The sequence below is a fragment of the Staurois parvus genome, unplaced genomic scaffold (assembly GCF_062004578.1).
Source record: "Staurois parvus isolate SC_StPar_1 unplaced genomic scaffold, SC_StPar_1.0 ptg000449l, whole genome shotgun sequence".
In the NCBI taxonomy this organism is placed as follows: Eukaryota; Metazoa; Chordata; class Amphibia; order Anura; family Ranidae; genus Staurois; species Staurois parvus.
The window spans coordinates 3,240,369-3,260,522 of NW_028318245.1; the positions used below are offsets into that span (position 1 = coordinate 3,240,369).

At 41.7% G+C, this 20,154-nt stretch overlaps 3 protein-coding genes across 3 annotated transcripts in view; 2 read left to right on the forward strand and 1 right to left on the reverse strand.

The window, feature by feature from the left end:
* The window catches only part of LOC149453334 (uncharacterized), a 320,806-nt gene that overhangs the window by 50,379 nt on the left and 250,273 nt on the right, over positions 1–20,154 (reverse strand). The window lies entirely within an intron of this gene.
* Positions 752–6,909, forward strand: LOC149453337 (uncharacterized). Its single transcript, XM_089688306.1, has 7 exons — positions 752–982; positions 2,627–2,735; positions 2,812–2,935; positions 3,052–3,251; positions 3,350–3,493; positions 3,577–3,718; positions 4,201–6,909. The coding sequence occupies exons 2-7, from the start codon at positions 2,715–2,717 to the stop codon at positions 5,823–5,825; spliced, it is 2,256 nt and encodes a 751-aa protein (XP_089544432.1). The 5' UTR covers positions 752–982; positions 2,627–2,714; the 3' UTR covers positions 5,826–6,909.
* LOC149453338 (uncharacterized) lies at positions 9,688–14,715 on the forward strand. Its single transcript, XM_089688596.1, has 8 exons — positions 9,688–9,878; positions 10,004–10,102; positions 10,210–10,377; positions 10,464–10,622; positions 10,673–11,005; positions 11,101–11,247; positions 11,353–11,488; positions 12,044–14,715. Exons 2-8 carry the CDS (start codon positions 10,019–10,021, stop codon positions 13,999–14,001), a joined length of 2,985 nt encoding a protein of 994 aa, XP_089544722.1. The 5' UTR covers positions 9,688–9,878; positions 10,004–10,018; the 3' UTR covers positions 14,002–14,715.

Here is a 20,154-nt window from a genome sequence, read left to right on the forward strand (position 1 = left end):
AGGAAATAAGGGAGGAGGGAAGTGAGCTGATGACCTTGCTTTGCAAACATGCTGTTAGAAATGTTAAAGCTTAAGGGGAACAATATTTGGGTGCTGCCACAGAATAGTGGCCCGTCGTTGGTATCAATGGAAACAATTCTGTCCAAACGTTGTTGTCAGTGGAAGAAATTGTGCCCCATCATTGGTGTCAGTGGGAGGAATTATTCCCTTTCGTGGGTGTCTGCGGGAGGAATAGTGCCCCATTATTGGTCTCAGTGGGAGAAATGATTCCCTTTTGTGGGTGTCTATGGGAGGAATAGTGCCCCATTATTGGTGTCATTGACAGGAATTATGCCCCATTGTTGGTGTGTGTGGATGGATGTAATAGGGCCAGATAAAGGAAAGCAAAGGGTCGCATCTGGCCCCTGGGCTACTGGCTACTGATCGACTTCTGTACAATCAGCCTGTTCGAAAATTTCCATGTGATCAGCTCCACAGGCTGTAGCCGGCAGCACTGAACAGTGTATTCTGATGGCTGGGAATTCTCCTCACCATCAGAACACAGGAGCAGGAGGGATCTCCCCATCCACTTCAAATGTGTGAATGGGGTGAATCGGGTTTTTCGTTCAACCTGCCGATTGAAAAAAAATCATTTTGGTTTTTTTGTGAATTTATGAATTTTAATACATGTTCAAATCATTATTATAGTTTTTAATTTCTTTTTTTTTTTTTTTACTCGTGTAATATATGCGAAAAAACTGACGACCGCACCAAGACGCATCTGTCAAAGTGTTGAAAAATGTACTCTGCAGTTAGTATTCTCTCCACAAGGCTGTGATTTCAATTATTGTCAGTGGAACTCAGAGACCAGAAGCGAAACCAAAGACAGGAAGTGATGTCATCTACAGACAGGAAGTGATGTCATATATAAATAGCAATTGCTTTGAAAGAAGTCTGCTCAGGGAAGTCGAGGGAGATATTCCTTCAACTGGCAGCAGAGGAGGTAATAAGGTGCTATTTTGTATTTACACCCAGTAATTCCCATCATGTCCGTCCTCTTCCTCCATAGTCATATCCATCCTCTTCAGTCTGTCCAACCATCCAGGCCTTGCCGTGTATTTTAATTTCTAGAAAATTACTTATTATTATTTATTCATTTATTTTTTTAAAGCAGAGGCCCTAGAGAGTAAATTTGTGGGTGTTGCAATACATCCTAAATATAGAGCCATTTATCCAACCGTCCATCCAGAGCCTCTGGTTTATAGACCGGATACGTCCTAAATATAGAACCATTTATCCAACCGTCCATCCGGAGCCTCTGGTTTATAGACTGATACGTCCTAAATATAGAACCATTTATCCAACCGTCCATCCGGAGCCTCTGGTTTATAGACCGGATACGTCCTAAATATAGAACCATTTATCCAACCGTCCATCCGGAGCCTCTGGTTTATAGACCGGATACGTCCTAAATATAGAACCATTTATCCAACCGTCCATCCGGAGCCTCTGGTTTATAGACCGGATACGTCCTAAATATAGAACCATTTATCCAACCGTCCATCCGGAGCCTCTGGTTTATAGACCGGATACGTCCTAAATATAGAACCATTTATCCAACCGTCCATCCGGAGCCTCTGGTTTATAGACCGGATACGTCCTAAATATAGAGCCATTTATCCAACCGTCCACCCGGAGCCTCTGGTTTATAGACCGGATACGTCCTAAATATAGAACCATTTATCCAACCGTCCATCCGGAGCCTCTGGTTTATAGACCGGATACGTCCTAAATATAGAACCATTTATCCAACCGTCCATCCGGAGCCTCTGGTTTATAGACCGGATACGTCCTAAATATAGAACCATTTATCAAACCGTCCATCCGGAGCCTCTGGTTTATAGACCGGATACGTCCTAAATATAGAACCATTTATCCAACCGTCCATCCGGAGCCTCTGGTTCATAGACCGGATACGTCCTAAATATAGAACCATTTATCCAACCGTCCATCCGGAGCCTCTGGTTCATAGACCGGATACGTCCTAAATATAGAACCATTTATCCAACCGTCCATCCGGAGCCTCTGGTTTATAGACCGGATACGTCCTAAATATAGAACCATTTATCCAACCGTCCATCCGGAGCCTCTGCTTTATAGACCGGATACGTCCTAAATATAGAACCATTTATCCAACCGTCCATCCGGAGCCTCTGGTTTATAGACCGGATACGTCCTAAATATAGAGCCATTTATCCAACCGTCCATCCGGAGCCTCTGGTTTATAGACCGGATAAGTCCTAAATATAGAGCCATTTATCCAACCGTTCATCCGGAGCCTCTGGTTTATAGACCGGATACGTCCTAAATATAGAACCATTTATCCAACCGTCCATCCGGAGCCTCTGGTTTATAGACCGGATACGTCCTAAATATAGAACCATTTATCCAACCGTCCATCCAGAGCCTCTGGCTTATAGACCGAATACGTCCTAAATATAGAACCATTTATCCAACCGTCCATCCAGAGCCTCTGGTTTGCAGACCGGATACATCCTAAATATAGAACCATTTATCCAACCGTCCATCCAGAACCTCTAGTTTATACATATGATGATCCATTAACACCCAGCAGTTGTCTTCACAGGACATCACCCATCACAGGGCCTCCACCTCAATGCCTGACAACAGAGGGAACCAGCGCCAAGAAGATTCTAGAAGTTACCCAGAAGATCATGGATCTGCTGACAGGAGAGGTGAGCGGTGCCGGGAATTCTGGGACATTCTCCAGGAACAGACAAGGGATGGTGACTGTATCATTGTGTGTGTCAGGTTCCTATAAGGTGTCAGGGTGTCACTGTCTATTTCTCCATGGAGGAGTGGCAGTGTTTAGAAGGACACAAGGACCTCTACAAGGACGTCATGATGGACAATCAGCTGCCCCTCACATCACCGGGTAAGAGGAGACTTTATTGTAGAGGAGAGAGCAGTACGGAGGGTCCACCTAGATCCCCCATCATCTGATAAACACATAGAAACAATGGATTCAGTCAGTGTGTGTGTTTCCTACAGATGGATCCAGTCATGGGAACCCACCAGAGAGATGTCCCCGTCCTCTGTATTCCCGGGATTCTACACAGGAATATCACACCATCCCCCACCATCATCAGGTAGATGGATCCAGTAATGGGAACCCACCAGAGAGATGTCCCCGTCCTCTGTATTCCCGAGATTCCACACAGGAAGATCACACCATCCCCCACCATCATCAGGTCGGTGGGAGGTATTTATTATAAACCATGAGAGGACATTCTTCTATGTAACTTCTATTTCCTTTTTATAAAAGTATTCTATCATCTTTGGACTTTAGGATGAAAAACTGGAAGATATCAAAGTTGAAGAGGAAGAAAAAGTGACGTTGATAAGTAGAGCTCAGCAGTCTATGGAGGAGGGTGGTCCTCTGTATTCCCGGGATTCCACACAGGAAGATCACACCATCCCTCACCATCATCAGGTAGATGGGACTGAACTATAGAACTCAGAAATCAATGTACATTTTTCCAGATATTGTATTTTTTTTTTCATTTTTGTGTTCAGGATAAATTAAGAAAATACATCAAAGTAGAGGTTAAAGAGGAAGAAGAAGAGACGTTGGTGAGTGGAGATCAGCAGTCTATGGAGGAGGGGGAGATGATTATGGAAAGTAAACAGAAGGAATCTTTTCTTTATATTGACACAAGTAAGTATTAATCACCAAATGCAGAAAAACTTCAAATTTTCATTTTTCTTCTATGAGTAAAAAAAAGATTAATTTCAATAATTATGAGAAACTGGACACCATATGAAAGGTCCATCTCAGTTCTTTAATATAACGTCATGTTCCCAACAAATGAGATATTGGACACCATATGAAAGTCCATCTCCATTCCTCAATATAACGTCATGTTCCCAACAAATGAGGAGGAGATACTGGACACCATATGAAGGTCCATCTCCATTCCTCAATATAACGTCATGTTCCCAACAAATGAGGAGGAGATACTGGACACCATATGAAAGGTCCATCTTTGTATCCTTTGCTGGTTTGTATTCATATTCTCTGTTCTGATGGCCCCAATTCCATGCCGGAGCTCTGAGATACTGTAGAGCGTTAGACCAACATCCTGTATATGACTTCTGAAGGAAGAATTCCTCTAACATGGAAACGTTGATTTCCAACAGGTGGACTCTATGTCTGGAATAACGGATCTTCAGAATATAAAGCAGATGAAGATGCCACCACACAATGTCCTCCAGGAGAAAATCCCAACACACAAATAATACACCAGAGACCTCATCACTCGGAGAGACCAATGGATTCCTCTGATCCTGAGGGATCTTCCCATAAGCCACATACTATTACTGCTGACACCAATCTGGGATCTCACCATCCAGATACAACAACAGATCCATCTCATCTCAAGGGATCTTCTGTAAACCATGAAGGAGATCACATAGAAGAGAGTTCCTTCTTATGTACAATGTCTGGAAAATCTTTCAAGGAATCCAGAGTGTCTCCTATACACCAGAAAAGCCATAAGACTGAGCGTACTTTCTCATGCCCAGAGTGCGGGAGATGTTTTAATCTAAAAGGAAACTTTCTCAATCACCAGAGGATTCACACGGGTGAGCGTCCTTTCTCATGTTCAGAGTGCGGGAAACGTTTTAGCGACAAAGGAAACCTTCTTAAGCATCAGAGAATTCATACAGGTGAGCGTCCCTATTCATGTTCAGAGTGCAGGAAATGTTTTACTCAGAAAGTAGAGCTTGTTAATCACCAGAGAATTCACACCGGCGAGCATCCTTTCTCGTGTTCGGACTGTGGTAAGGGATTCATTCAGAAAGCGAACCTTCTTAAACACCAGAGAACTCACACAGGCGAGCGTCCTTTTTCATGTTCAGAGTGCGGGAAAGGTTTCATTCAGAAAAGAGACCTCGTCGTTCACGAGAGAAGCCACACGGGTGAGCGTCCTTTTTCATGTTCAGAGTGTGGGAAATCTTTCACTCAAAAACGACAACTTGTTATCCACCAGAGAATTCACAAGAGTGAGCGTCCTTATTCATGTTCAGAGTGCGGGAAAAGTTTCAGCCAGAAAGGAAATCTTATTAATCATCAGAGAAGTCACACAGGTGAGCGTCCCTATTCATGTTTGGAGTGTGGGAAATGTTTCCATGAGAAAGGAAACCTTCTTAAGCACCAGAGAATCCACACAGGTAGACGTCCCTATTCATGCTCAGAGTGCGGGAAATCTTTCGTTCAGAAAGGAGAACTTAATAATCACCAGAAAATTCACACCGGTGAGCGTCCTTTTTCATGTTCAGAGTGTGGAAAGTGTTTCGTTCGGAAAGAACACCTCCTTAAACACCAAAGAATTCACACGGGCGAGTGTCCTTATTCGTGTTCTGAGTGTGGAAAATCTTTCGTTCAGAAAGAAGGACTTCTTCTACACCTGAGAGTGCACACGGGTGAGCGTCCCTATTTGTGTTCAGATTGCGGGAAATGTTTCAAGGACAAAGGAAACCTGCTACAACACCTGAAAATTCACACAGGCGAGCGTCCTTATTATTGCGTAGAATGCCGGAAATCTTTCCCTCAGAGAGAAAAACTTCTTATACATCAGAGAAGTCACACAGGTGAGCGCCCTTATTCATGTTCACAGTGCGGGAAATGTTTTGTCCGGAAAGATAAACTTCGTAGGCACCAAAGTGTTCACACGGGTGAGCGCCCTTATTCGTGTTCAAAGTGCGGGAAATGCTTCAGTCAAAAAAGCGCCATGGATCGACACCAGAGGATTCACATGGACTAACAACCTTTTTTACATCCAGATAAACATACAGTACTGATTTATTCTCCTAATGACGCAGACCGCACCATCGAATACGGCAACCCATCGACCATACGGTTTATTAGTCGTGTATGCGTCCCATTAACTTCAACGAAAAATTGCGTCTCAATGACTTCCATGCAAAAATGCCCCCTATTGACTTCAGTGCACAAACACGTCCCATTGACTTCAATGCAAAAATGTCCCCTATTGACTTCAATGCACAATTGAGTCCTATTGACTTCAATGCAAATTCACATCCCCTTGACTTCAATACAAAATTGCGTCCCATTGACTTCAATACAAAATTGCATCCCGTTGACTTCAATGCAAAAACGCCCACTACTGACTTCAATGCAGAATCACATCCCATTGATTTTAATACAAAGTTGCATCCCACTGACTTTAATGCAACCCCCGCCTACTTCAATGCAAAATTGTGTGCCATTGACTTCAATGCAGAAACACCCGCTACTGACTTCAATGCAAAATAGAGTCCCATTGACTTCAATGCAAAATCACTTCCCATGAACTTCAATGCAAAGCGCCCACTATTGACTTCAATGCAGAATCGCATTCCATTGATTTTAATACAAAGTTGCATCCCACTGCCTTTAATGAAACCCCCCCCCCGTTGACTTTAATGAAGAATCGAATCCCATTGATTTTAATACAAAGTTGCATCCAACTGACTTTAATGCAGAAACACCCTCCCCCCATTGACTTCAATGTCAAACCATGTCCTGTTGATTTCAGTACAAAATCGCGTCCCGTTGACTTCAATGAAAAATAGTGTCCAAATTACTTCAGTGCAAAATCGAGTACCATTGATGTCAATGAAAAATGGTATCCCACTGACTTCAGTGCAAAATTGCATCTGATTGACTTCAATGCAAAATCGCATCCCATTGACTTCTATGCAAAATCGCATCCCATTCACTTCAATGCAAAATCGAGTCCCGTCGACTGTCATTCAAAACCGCATCCCATTGACTTTTATATATATTTCATCTTCTTTTCTGTCCAATTTCTGTGTTTTACTTTCAATAAAAGTTATTTTACGTTGCAGGATTGTATTTTTTTAAATTCACATTCATTTAAATTCATCCACACAGCTCAGAGGAACGGAGCTGAGGCTGTCAATCTGCTGGAAGTCCTTCCCCTGTCACCATTTTTCTCTTGGTGTCAGGAAAACCTGTCGGAAGTGACTCATGCTGATAACAGGGGAAAGAAGAAGCAGACAGAAATGACACTCCACTTTAATTTTGATTCTTTATTGTGTGTTAATCACGTATTTTGGTATTCTGAAATAATCAAGAAGGCTTTACACTTTAAAGTATTCTGTTCTGAGTCCCTTTTTTTTTTTTTTTTTACAAACGAACATCATTTTTAGGTGATCGGTGATTGGAATGTACTCAGTTCAGAGGGAGTCATCCATTGGTGTTTTATTGGGGAGATGGAGAGTCCAGAAGGTCCAGATAATATTTTGAGGACTACATGGAACCACTACAAATGCCACATAAAATATTCCAATCGCTGCCATTTTGGTTATCCTCCTCATGGTCACAGTGATCGGCTCCGTAATTTCCCAGTTATTACCCTTATCAGGGCCATCTATAATATTGATTGGACCTTGGGCAAACATTTTATTGCCCCCCCTTCTCCCCATGCAATTTCATTCTCCACCTGCTCTGAGACACAATACTCAAAATCAGTTTATTCAGCAGATCAGACAGCAATTGCGATTGGCTGCTGGAGATTACAGCATATCATTACAGCTCACTGTCTGGTTGGTAGAGGTTACAGCACACATTACGGCTCACTGATTAGTTGCTCGAGATGCTGTAACCTCTAGCAATCGATAAGTAAGTGGTAATGATGCGCAATAACCAATAGCAACCAATCGGTGAGCAGTACTAATGTGCAGCATCCTCTAGCAACCAGTGAGCGGTTATGATGTGCAGCAACCTCTAGCAACCAATCAGTGAACAGTAGTGATCTGCTGTAATCTCTAGCAACCAATCCGTGAACAGTAGTGATCTGCTGTAATCTCTAGCAACCAATCAGTGAGCAATAATGATGTGCAGTATTCTCTAGCAGCCAATCAGTGAACAGTAGTGATCTGCTGTAATCTCTAGCAACCAATCCGTGAACAGTAGTGATCTGCTGTAATCTCTAGCAACCAATCAGTGAGCAGTAATGATGTGCAGTATCCTCTAGTAACCAATCAGTGAACAGTAGTGATCTGCTGTAATCTCTAGCAACCAATCAGTGAGCAGTTATGATGTGCAGTAACCTCTAGCAACCAATCAGTGAACAGTAGTGATCTGCTGTAATCTCTAGCAACCAATCAGTGAGCAGTTATGATGTGCAGTAACCTCTAGCAACCAATCAGGGAACAGTAGTGATCTGTAATCTCTAGCAACCAATCAGTGAGCAGTAATGATCAGTATCCTCTGGCAACCAATCAGGGAACAGTAGTGATCTGCTGTAATCTCTAGCAACCAATCAGTGAGCAGTTATGATGTGCAGTAACCTCTAGCAACCAGTCAGTGAACAGTAGTGATCTGCTGTAATCTCTAGCAACCAATCAGTGAGCAGTTATGATGTGCAGTAACCTCTAGCAACCAATCAGGGAACAGTAGTGATCTGTAATCTCTAGCAACCAATCAGTGAGCAGTAATGATCAGTATCCTCTGGCAACCAATCAAGGAACAGTATTGATCTGCTGTAATCTCTAGCAACCAATCAGTGAGCAGTTATAATGTGCAGTAACCTCTAGCAACCAGTCAGTGAACAATAGTGATCTGCTGTAATCTCTAGCAACCAATCTGAGAGCATTAACAATGTGCAGTATACTCTAGCAACCAGTGAGCGGTTTTGATGAGCAGCAACCTCTAGCACCCAATCAGTGAACAGTAGTGATCTGCTGTAATCTCTAGCAACCAATCTGTGAGCAGTAACAATGTGCAGTATACTCTAGCAACCAGTGAGCGGTTATGATGAGCAGCAACCTCTAGCAGCCAATCAGTGAACAGTAGTGATCTGCTGTAATCTGTAGCAACCAATCAGTGAGCAGTAACAATGTGCAGTATCCTTTAGCAACCAGTGAGCGGTAATGATGTGCAGTAACCTCTAGCAACCAATCAGTTAACAGTAGTGATCTGCTGTAATCTCTAGCAACCAATCAGTGAGCAATAATGATGCACAGTAACCTCCTGGCAACCAGTCAGTGAGCAGTAATGATGTGCAATAACCTCTAGTAGCCAATCAGTGAGCAGTATTGATGTAGAAGGTCAGTAACGAGAAGTAGCTGAGTTGGATCCGATGGAAGAGTAGTCAATGAACAGGACTATAGGTCAGTAACGAGAAGTAGCTGAGTGGGATCTGATGGAAGAGTAGTCAATGAAGAAGACTATAGGTCAGTAACGAGAAGTAGCTGAGTTGGATCCGATGGAACAGTAGTCAATGAAGAAGACTATAGGTCAGTAACGAGAAGTAGCTGAGTTGGATCCGATGGAACAGTAGTCAATGAAGAAGACTATAGGTCAGTAACGAGAAGTAGCCGAATGGGATCGGATGGAAGTGTAGTCAATTAACAAGTCTATCGGTCGGTAACGAGAAGTAGCTGAATTGGATCTGATGGAAGTGTAGTCAATTAACAATTCTCTAGGTCAGTAACGAGAAGTAGCTGAGTTGGATTTTCGATGGAAGAGTAGTCAATGAACAAGACTAAGGTCAGTAACGAGAAGTAGCTGAGTTGGATCCGATGGAAGAGAGAACAAAAAGAACAAAGTAGACTGCAGTTTTTACATCTGCCATAAGATGGGGATCTCATTTCTGAGTGTGGAACCCAAAGATGGAAGTGATGTAATCTACAGACAGGAAGTGATGACAGGTGAGACATTACGAGGAGATATTACTGGAACTTGAGGCCAATGAGGTAATAAATGATATTGGATCATAGACCAGATACTGGGAGGTCACATGACATCACTTTATCTCTGGAATTAAAACACGGACCTGACCGGAGAGGTGAGGAGGATTCTGGGAAGTCTGTGGTGATAATTGTTACTTTCTCTCTATACATAGGATTATAAAGTAGTGAAGGAACTATCTGGTGAGCCTTTACTATATGAATTGGTTTTCTGTCTTTTCAGATGTGATGTACGGTTATGTCAGAGTGTGCTAAAATGGAGAAGAACAGAAGCAAGATATTAGACCTCACCCTGGAGATCCTCCACCTGCTGACCGGAGAGGTGAGGAGGATTCTGGGAGGTCACATGGCATCACCCTTAATCAGTGTGCTGCTTTTAGCATGCATTGTTTGGCTGAATTTTGGCTGCTTCTTTCTCTCATTCTGTAGGATCATGTTTTAATGAAGAAGTCTGGTGAGGACCAAATTTTGGAGGCTCAGAGCAGAGCCCAGATTACCATTGCAGAGTCTTCACTTTCCCCCATGTTCTCTGAGACAAACAGTTATCAAAAGATCCTGGAACTGACCAGCAAGATCATTAATCTGCTGACAGGAGAGGTGAGCGGTGCCGGGAATTCTGGGACATTCTCCAGTAACAGACAAGGGATGTGTCTGGATGGTGACTGTATCATTGTGTGTGTCAGGTTCCTATAAGGTGTCAGGATGTCACTGTCTATTTCTCCATGGAGGAGTGGGAGTATTTAGAAGGACACAAGGACCTCTACAAGGACGTCATGATGGACAATCAGCCGCCCCTCACATCACCGGGTAAGAGGAGACTTTATTGGAAAGGAGAGAGCAGTACGGAGGGTCCACCTAGATCCCCCATCATCTGATAAACACATAGAAACAATGCATTCAGTCAGTGTGTGTGTTTCCTACAGATGGATCCAGTCATGGGAATCCACCAGAGAGATGTCCCTGTCCTCTGTATTCCCAGGATTCCACACAGGAAGTTCACACCATCCCTCACCATCATCAGGTAGATGGATCCAGTCATGGGAACCCACGAGAGAAATGTCCTCGTCCTCTGTATTCTTGTGATTCCACAAAGGAAGGTCCCACCATCTCTCGCCAATATCAGGTAGATGGATCCAGTAATGGGAACCCACCAGAGAGATGTCCCCGTCCTCTGTATTCCCGGGATTCCACACAGGAAGGTCACACCATCCCTCACCATCATCAGGTAGATGCATGTAGACCTTAGACAATGAGAGGACATTGTTCCATCTAATCTCTTGTTCCTTTTTATAAATGTATTCTATCATCTTTGGGGTTTAGGGCGGAGAACTGAAAGATGTCAAAGTTGAAACTGAAGAGGAAGAAAAGATGCTTGATAGTGGAAATCAGATATCTATGGAGACGTGTAGTCCTTTGTATTCCCAGAATTTCACACAGGAAGATCTCAGCAATTCTCACCAAATTCAGGTAAGAGTGGCTGGCTCAAATATAAATTATGAGAGAATGTTCTCATCTACAGAATACTCTTTTATTATTGACAGTTTTATCAATTGTATCCTTTCTGAATTTCAGAATGAAGAACTGGAAGACATCAAAGATGAGCTCAAAGTAGAAGAGAGGTTGGTGAGTGGAGATCAGCAGTCTATGAAGGAGGAGGAGAGGTTTCTGGAAAGTAAGCAGGAGGAACCTTCTCTACATATGGACACAGGTAAGTCATACACACTAAATACAGAAACAGTTCAAATGATCATTTTTCTTTATAAAAAAATTAAATGATTACAAAGTGGAGATAATCAAAACAGTATAAAGGTCCACCTTGATGTCTCATATAACATCATGTTCCCAACAAATGAGGAGGAGATACTGGACACCATATGAAAGGTCCATCTCCATTCCTCAATATAACGTCATGTTCCCAACAAATGAGGAGGAGATACTGGACACCATATGAAAGGTCCATCTCCATTCCTCAATATAACGTCATGTACCCAACCAATGAGGAGGAGATACTGGACACCATATGAAAGGTCCATCTCCATTCCTCAATATAACATCACGTTCCCAACAAATGAGGAGGAGATACTGGACACCATATGAAAGGTCCATCTTTGTATCCTTTGTCTGGTTTGTATTCATGTTTTCTGTTCTGATTGCCCCAATTCCATGCCGGAGCTCTGAGATACTGTAGAGCGTTAGACCAACATCCTGTATATGACTTCTGAAGGAAGAATTCCTCTAACATGGAAACGTTGATTTCCAACAGGTGGACTCTATGTCTGGAATAATGGATCTTCAGAATATAAAGCAGATGAAGATGCCACCACACAATGTCCTCCAGGAGAAAATCCCGATACACAAATAATACACCAGAGACCTCATCACTCGGAGAGACCAATGGATTCCTCTGATCCTGAGGGATCTTCCCATAATCCACATACTATTACTGCTGACACCAATTTGGGATCTCACCATCCACATACACCAACAGATCCATCTCATCTCAAGGGATCTTCTGTAAGCCATGAAGGAGATCACACAGGAGAGCGTTCCTTGTCATGTACGATGTCTGGAGAATCTTTAAAAAAACCCAGAAAGCCTCTTAAGCACCATACAAGCCACAAGAGGGAGCGTACTTTCTCATGTTCAGAGTGCGGGAAATGTTTCAGTCATAAAGGAACCTTAGTTATTCACCAGAGAAGTCACACAGGTGAGCGTCCTTTTTCATGTTCCGAGTGTGGGAAATGTTTCAGCCGAAAAGGAAACTATCTCCTTCACCTGAGAATTCACACGGGCGAGCGTCCATTCCTATGCTCAGAGTGCGGAAAATGTTTCATTCAGAAGGCACACCTTCTTAATCATCAGAGAATCCACACAGACGAGTGTTCGTACTTATGCTCAGAGTGTGGTGTATGGTTTAGAGAGCGAAGAAACCTTCTTCAACACCAGAAAATCCACACGGGTGAGCTTCCCTTTAAATGTTCAGAGTGTGGGAAATGTTTCTCTAAGAAAAGAGACCTTGGTAATCACCAGAGAATACACACGGGCGAGAGACCTTATTCATGTTCAGAGTGCGGGAAAGGCTTCATTCAGAAAGTACAACTTGTTAAGCATCAAAGAATTCACACAGGCGAGCGTCCTTATTCATGTTTAGAGTGCGGGAAAGGTTTCAATCAGAAATGTATACTTGTTCTTCACCAAAGAATTCACACAGGTGAGTGCCCTTATTCATGTTCAGAGTGCGGGAAATCTTTCATTCACAAAGTACAACTTGTTACACACCAGAGAATTCACACAGGGGAGCAACCTTATTCATGTTCAGAGTGTGGGAAACGTTTCATGCAGAAAGGGCAACTTGCTAAACACCAGAGAATTCACAAAAGCGAGCCTCCTTTCTCATGTCCAGTGTGCGGGAAATTCTTCACCCAGAAAGAAAGCCTTCTTAAACACCAGAGAGTTCACACTGCGAAGCGTCCTTATTCATGTTCAGAGTGTGGGAGATGCTTCAACCAGAAAGACAGTCTTCTTAAACACCAGAGAGTTCACACTGCTGAGCGTCCTTATTCATGTTCAGAGTGCAGGAAAGGTTTCATTCAGAAAAGAGACCTTGTTATTCACCAGAGAATTCACACAGTTGAGCGGCCTTATTCATGTTCGGAGTGCGGGAAAGGTTTTTTTCAGAAAACTCACCTCGTTATTCACCAGAGGAGTCACACGGGTGAGCGTCCCTTTTCATGTTCGGAGTGCGGTAAATCTTTCGTTCAGAAAGGAGAGCTTAATAAACACCAGAAAATTCACACCGGCGAGCGTCCTTTTTCATGTTCAGAGTGCGGGAAATGTTTTGTCCGGAAAGAACACCTTCTCGGACACCAAAACGTCCACACGGGCGAGCGACCCTTTTCGTGTTCAGAGTGCGGGAAATGTTTCACGGGCAGCGGAAGCCTCCTTAGACACCAGAAAATTCACACAGACCGCCCTTATTCGTGTGCAGAGTGCGGGAAATTTTTCCATCAGAAGCAAAATCTTCTTACACACCAGAAGAGTCACACGGTTGTCCGCCCTCATTCGTGTGCAGAGTGCGGGAAAAGTTTTGTTAACAAAAGAGACCTGGTTAATCACCAGAGAATTCACACGGGTGAGCGGCCTTATTCATGCTCTGAGTGCGGGAAATGTTTCAATCGGAAAAGTACCCTTGATCGACACCAGAGAATTCTTAAGCACTAACTTTTTTTTTTTTTTTTTTTTTTTTTATGTTTGGACTGACAAACAAATAAGGAATATTGCAAGAATGACCGCCAGAGGACAACGTCTGCGTCCTTCCTTGTATTCTGAATGTAGAACATGTTTCAGTTAAAGAAAATAAATGATGCTCAAATTGGCTTTTTGGAAGCATGGCAAAACCCATGGACCATTCTTTTTATTGGTTGCTATTTTTTTTATTTTTATTTATTTATTTATTTATTTGTTTTCCTAAAGGAGCTACATTTTCATTGGACCAGCTACAATATAATCCTTGTGAAATAAATTTTTTTTTTTTTTTTGCAAGATTTTATTTAGATTATTTTATCACATGTTAATGATATATTCTGATTTCTAACATAAAAAAACACAAAAACACCTTATGTTCTATAATATCCCATTTTACAAATGAATAATGATGATCCGAACAAAACCCATGGACCATTCTTTTTATTGGTTGCTATTTTTTTATTTTTTATTATTCATTTTTTTTTGTTTTCCTAAAGGAGCTACATTTTCATTGGACCAGCTACAATATAATCCTTGTGAAATTACATTTTTTTTTTTTTATGTTTGGACTGACGGACAGATAAGGAATATTGCAAGAATGACCGCCAGAGAACAACATTTGCGTCCTTCCTTGTATTCCTTATGTAGAAAATGCTTCAGTTAAAGAAAATTAAAAAAATAATTACAACATTTTTATGGTCAAATTGGCTTTTTGGAAGCATGGCAAAACCCATGGACCATTCTTTATATTGGTTGCTATTTTATTTATTTGTATTTATTTTTTGTTTTTCTACAGGAGCTACATTTTCATTGGACCAGCTACATTATAATCCTTGTGAAATTTATTTATTTTTTTGCAAGATTTTATTTAGATTCATTTATCAGGTGATAATGATGTATTCTGATTTTCTAACATAAAAAAAAAACAAAAAAAAAAAACAAAAAACACTCTATGTTCTACAATATCCCTTTTTACAAATGAATAGTGATGGTCTGAAAAAAACCCATGGACCATTATTTTTATTATGTGCTATTTTTTTTTTTTTTTTTTTATTGTTTTCCTAAAGGAGCTACATTTTCATTGGACCAGCTACAATATAATCCTTGTGAAATTTATTTATTTTTTTGCAAGATTTTATTTAGATTCATTTATCAGGTGATAATGATGTATTCTGATTTTCTAACATAAAAAAAAAACAAAAAAAAAAAACAAAAAACACTCTATGTTCTACAATATCCCTTTTTACAAATGAATAGTGATGGTCTGAAAAAAACCCATGGACCATTATTTTTATTATGTGCTATTTTTTTTTTTTTTTTTTATTGTTTTCCTAAAGGAGCTACATTTTCATTGGACCAGCTACAATATAATCCTTGTGAAATTACATTTTTTTTTTTTTTTTTTTTATGTTTGGACTGACGGACAGATAAGGAATATTGCAAGAATGACCGCCAGAGGACAACGTCTGCGTCCTTCCTTGTATTCCTTATGTAGAAAATGCTTCAGTTAAAGAAAATAAAAGAAATAATTACAAAATAATTATAATTTTTATGGTCAAATTGGCTTTTTGGAAGCATGGCAAAACCCATGGACCATTCTTTATATTGGTTGCTATTTTATTTATTTGTATTTATTTTTTGTTTTTCTACAGGAGCTGCATTTTCATTGGACCAGCTACATTATAATCCTTGTGAAATTTATTTATTTTTTTGCAAGATTTTATTTAGATTTTATCAGGTGATAATGATGTATTCTGATTTTCTAACATAAAAACAAAAAAAAAACACTCTATGTTCTACAATATCCCTTTTTACAAATGAATAGTGATGGTCCGAATAAAACCCATGGACCATTCTTTTTATTGGTTGCTATTTTTTTTTTTAATTGTTTTCCTAAAGGAGCTACATTTTCATTGGACCAGCTACAATATAATCCTTGTGAAATTTAATTTTTTATTTTTTTTTGCAAGATTTCATTTAGATTATTTTATCATGTGTTAATGATATAATCTGATTTTGTAACATAAAAAAAAAAAACACTCTATGTTCTATAATATCCCTTTTTACAAATGAATAGTGATAGTCCGAACACATCCCACCCCCTCGTGTTCGGTTTCGCGGTTGAACATTCAAACCGCGAACGTCTCACTCATCGCAAGTCTATGGGTCTCAAACTTGTAAATTCAACAGTGCCCATTTTTAAGGTGTATATGCAGGTTATCGCCCATAAATCGGTGAAAAAAAAAAAGTACTGTTTTTAAAGGGTCAGCCATTTTTCATTGCTTAAAGTAAAAAAAAAAAAAAAAAGAACAATTCCTTTAAATATCATGCCTGAGGTGGTCCCCAGAGGGCGTGGCCAGAACGGCGGCTGACACTGGTTTCACTCGCAGTCATGCTGCCCTCTTCTCACTGGCCGTTGGGGGTGATCCTTTTCCTTTTTTTTATTTTTGCTTTTTTTTTTTTTTTTTTTTAGTTTTCCTGAAGGAGCTAATTATTGAACCAGCTACATTATAATTATGAATTTTTTTTCTTTTTTGCAAGATTTAATTTAGATTATTTTATCACGTGTTAATCGCGTATTCTGATTTTCTAACATAAACAAGCAGAAAAAAACAAAACAAAAAAAACTCTACATTCTACAAGGAGCTAGCTTTTCATTGGACCAGCAACATTATAATTTTATTATGAAATGTGTTTTTTTTTCTCTCTTTTTTGCAAGATATTCTGATTTTCTAACATAAACGACCAAAAAAAAAAAACAAAGAAAAAAAAAGCTCTACATACTAAAATATCCCTTTCTGGATCCCTTTTTTACAAATGAATAGCTAAGGTTCGGTTCGCGGTCGAACATTCAAACCGTGAACTTCAAACTCAATGCAAGTTGATTGGACTTGTAAATTCAAAAAAACTAGCTTTTTATTGGACCAGCTACATTATAATTATGAAAAAAAGGTTTTTTTCTTTTTTGCAAGATTTTATTTAGATTATTTTATCATGTGTTCTGATTTTCTAACAAACGACCAAAAAAAAAAAAATAAAACAAAAAAAAAAAGCTCTACATTCTAAAAAATCTCTTTCTAGATCCCTTTAAAACGGTTAAAAAAAAATAAAAAAAAAAAGCTCTACATTCTAAAATACCTCTTTCTAGATCCCTTTAAAACGGTTAAAAAAAAAAGTGCGGAGTCCCCCCCAATACTTAGACCCACAGTAAAAAACAGATTTTAAAGCGTGAGCGGAGCACCCCTAAACCTCCTACCTTTAGGCCTGGTAGGACTTTTAAGTGGACCCTCACCCACAAAAAATGGGGGGGGGGGAAAGGGGCGTGGGGTCCCCCCTAAATTGATCCGAGCACAGGCCAGGAAAGGGGTGGGGGTGGGGAGATGAGTGAGTGTCCCCACCCCTCCTGAACCGCACCAGGCTGCATGTCCTCAACATGTGATGTCACCACTAGCTCCACCCAATTGTGCTGTGATTGGCCAAAGCCTCGCGGCTTCACGGCCGGTTTCCCATTGTGCATGCACGAGTTGCACTGAGCCTTGTGATTGGTCCCATAGTCCTCACATTTCCCAGAAGACTGCGGGGGGAAGGAATTTCTGGCTCAGTTCGCTGCGGCAAACTGAGCCAGAAGTGGGAGTAGGTTCCTGTCAAAAACAGGTACCCGCTCCCCCCCCCCAAAAAAAGTGCCAAATGTGGCGGTGGTGGGTTCAAACAAGCAGATCCTTTAAATAGACTATGCCTTGCCCAAGATGGCCACCAAAGTTACATGGGGAGGCAGCATCCAACCAGACCGCTTCTCCGGTGATGCCGGAAACCATAGAGGAGTGAATTCTTCTTGACTTCCTCTCCCTCTGCCATGCCGCTGCGGTTCAGCTCCACTTTCAGTGGAAAAAGTAGACTGCACCTGTCATTTAGGGCTCCTTAACTCCGCATGTTGCTTCATCCTGTCTTATAGAGGACTCTAGGACCATAGTGAAAGGAAGAACAAGGCATGCAGCCTGAATATTTATGGAACTCCAGCCAATCCTTGGGGAGGTGTGCCCAGTAGGTGTGAGAGAGCCTATAAATAGTCTGAGATGTGAGCGATGGGCAGCAGTGTTCCTAGGTCCAGTCCTACAGGAGGAGACCCAAGTGCAGGAGATCTGCCCTGGTGCAGGACCTTAAAAGAAGGTTTTAGGAAGACACTGAGGTACCAGCCAGGCCTAGCTGAGGGACCTATTTGCAATTCAAGTCGGGTCTGGAGAAGCTCACTGGAGAGAGTTGGGAGGAAGTTGGTGGGAAAGAGTCTAGCTGTCCTATGATGGTGTGAGTCTCCCTTCCTAAGAAGATCCTACATCGGCAGGAGGCATCCGATGATCCTGTGGCTATGTGAGTAAATGACCCCAGCACTGAAGAGTAGTGTCTGGAAGGAGTAGGTCCTAGGTCCAGTCCTACAGGAGGAGACCCCTATGCAGGAGATCTGCCCTGGTGCAGGACCTTAGAAGAAGCTTTTAGGAAGACACTGAGGTCCCAGCTAGGCCTAGCTGAGGGACCTACTTGCAATTTAAGATGGGTCTGGAGAAGCTCACTGGAGAGAGTTGGGAGGAAGTTGGTGGGAAAGAGTCCAGCTGTCCTATGATGGTGTGAGTCTCCCTTCCTAAGAAGATCCTACATCGGCAGGAGGCATCTGATGATCCTGTGGCTATGTGAGTAAATGACCCCAGCAGTGAAGAGTAGTTTCTGGAAGGAGTAGGTCCTAGGTCCAGTCCTACAGGAGGAGATCCCTGTGCAGGACCTTAGAAGAAGGTTTTAGGAAGACACTTAGGTACCAACTAGGCCTAGCTGAGGGACCTACTTGCAATTCAAGTCGGGTCTGGAGAAGCTCACTGTAGAGAGTTGGGAGGAAGTTGGTGGGAAAGAGTCCAGCTGTTGATGGTGTGAGTCTCCCTTCCTAAGAAGATCCTACATCGGCAGAAGGCATCTGATGATCCTGTGGCTATGTGATTAAATGACCCCAGCAGTGAAGAGTAGTTTCTGGAAGGAGTACAGGTCACAATCACCATAGACATATTCCTGGTATTTCACAGCGCAGCCAGAAGGGAGGAGTCCTCAAGTTGCTCAGTTCTGCAGCTTATCGGGGTATCCCATGCTTCCTCTCCCTATCCAAGCTCATTGTTCCCAATAAAAACCCAAAAAGAAACCCCAAGATGGTTTTTGGAGCCAGTGGAAGACTACATAAAATGCCGTTTGTCTGGATGTGTGTGATCTAAGGGGGAAATAGGACCACATTCACCAGGGGCTCTTTAGGGGGTGTGCTACAGTAGCTTAGCAAAACGTAATGGAAAGATGGACACCTCCTCAACCAAGGATTCAATATTTGTGTAGATCATTCAATATGATACTCCAAAGTTGGGTTCCACCATCCTTGCAAAGCAGCTATACATGTTTCACAGTCACACACTCAGGAGCAAAGTATAGATGTAGGAATATCCTTTATTAAAATTACAAGCTATCTCGGTTGCCTCAGTGGAATCCAGTCTGTGAAAAGTTCCCCCTGGATGGGCGTGGGAGAACAAGAACTGAAAGGGGGGAACAGGAAGAACAACCCCTCATGAAGGCTGAAAAAGGTTATATCTGTTTATGAACTCATACTATACAGAAACAGTCAGCAAGACACCGTGTAATCATCTGAGTTCCTATATCTCCTCTAAAGTGGTAGCCTTCAAAAGTTGGAGAGCTCAAAACTGGCACTAAGGCTCAAAGAGTTAACATGCAAAGACCCAAATGTGCAGTTATCGTGGCAATCCAGTACCAACCACCAGTCCACTGATGTCCAACCACACCTGCCTAGACCCACAAGATAGCATTCGCTAATGGTCATTGAGCCGGAGCCGGCCAATGGTGGTCATAAAATGAAAAAATGGTGGTCTTGAGTAAATACACATCTGTGAGTCTGGTTTTTGACTTGATATTGAATTCATAACACGTGGTTTCACTGATGTCCAGGAAAATAGTAAACAGTTAAACACAAAACGTGTCTATGTTACAAGGTGGATGGTGCACGAGGTGGAGAAGGTGGATGGTACACAAGGTGGAGGTGGATGATACACAAGGTGGAGAAGGTGGATGGTACACGAGGTGCAGAAGGTGGAT

Excerpts from the sequence above, each read along its gene's own strand:
- LOC149453337 (XM_089688306.1), top strand. The coding sequence starts at position 2,715 with ATGGATCTGCTGACAGGAGAG. Across the intron at positions 2,936-3,051 it reads GCTGCCCCTCACATCACCGG|ATGGATCCAGTCATGGGAAC; the intron begins GTAAGAGGAGAC and ends TGTTTCCTACAG. Across the intron at positions 3,719-4,200 it reads TTTTCTTTATATTGACACAA|GTGGACTCTATGTCTGGAAT; the intron begins GTAAGTATTAAT and ends GATTTCCAACAG.
- LOC149453338 (XM_089688596.1), top strand. The coding sequence starts at position 10,019 with ATGTCAGAGTGTGCTAAAATGGAGAAGAACAGAAGCAAGATATTAGAC. Across the intron at positions 10,103-10,209 it reads TCCACCTGCTGACCGGAGAG|GATCATGTTTTAATGAAGAA; the intron begins GTGAGGAGGATT and ends CTCATTCTGTAG. Across the intron at positions 10,378-10,463 it reads TTAATCTGCTGACAGGAGAG|GTTCCTATAAGGTGTCAGGA; the intron begins GTGAGCGGTGCC and ends TGTGTGTGTCAG.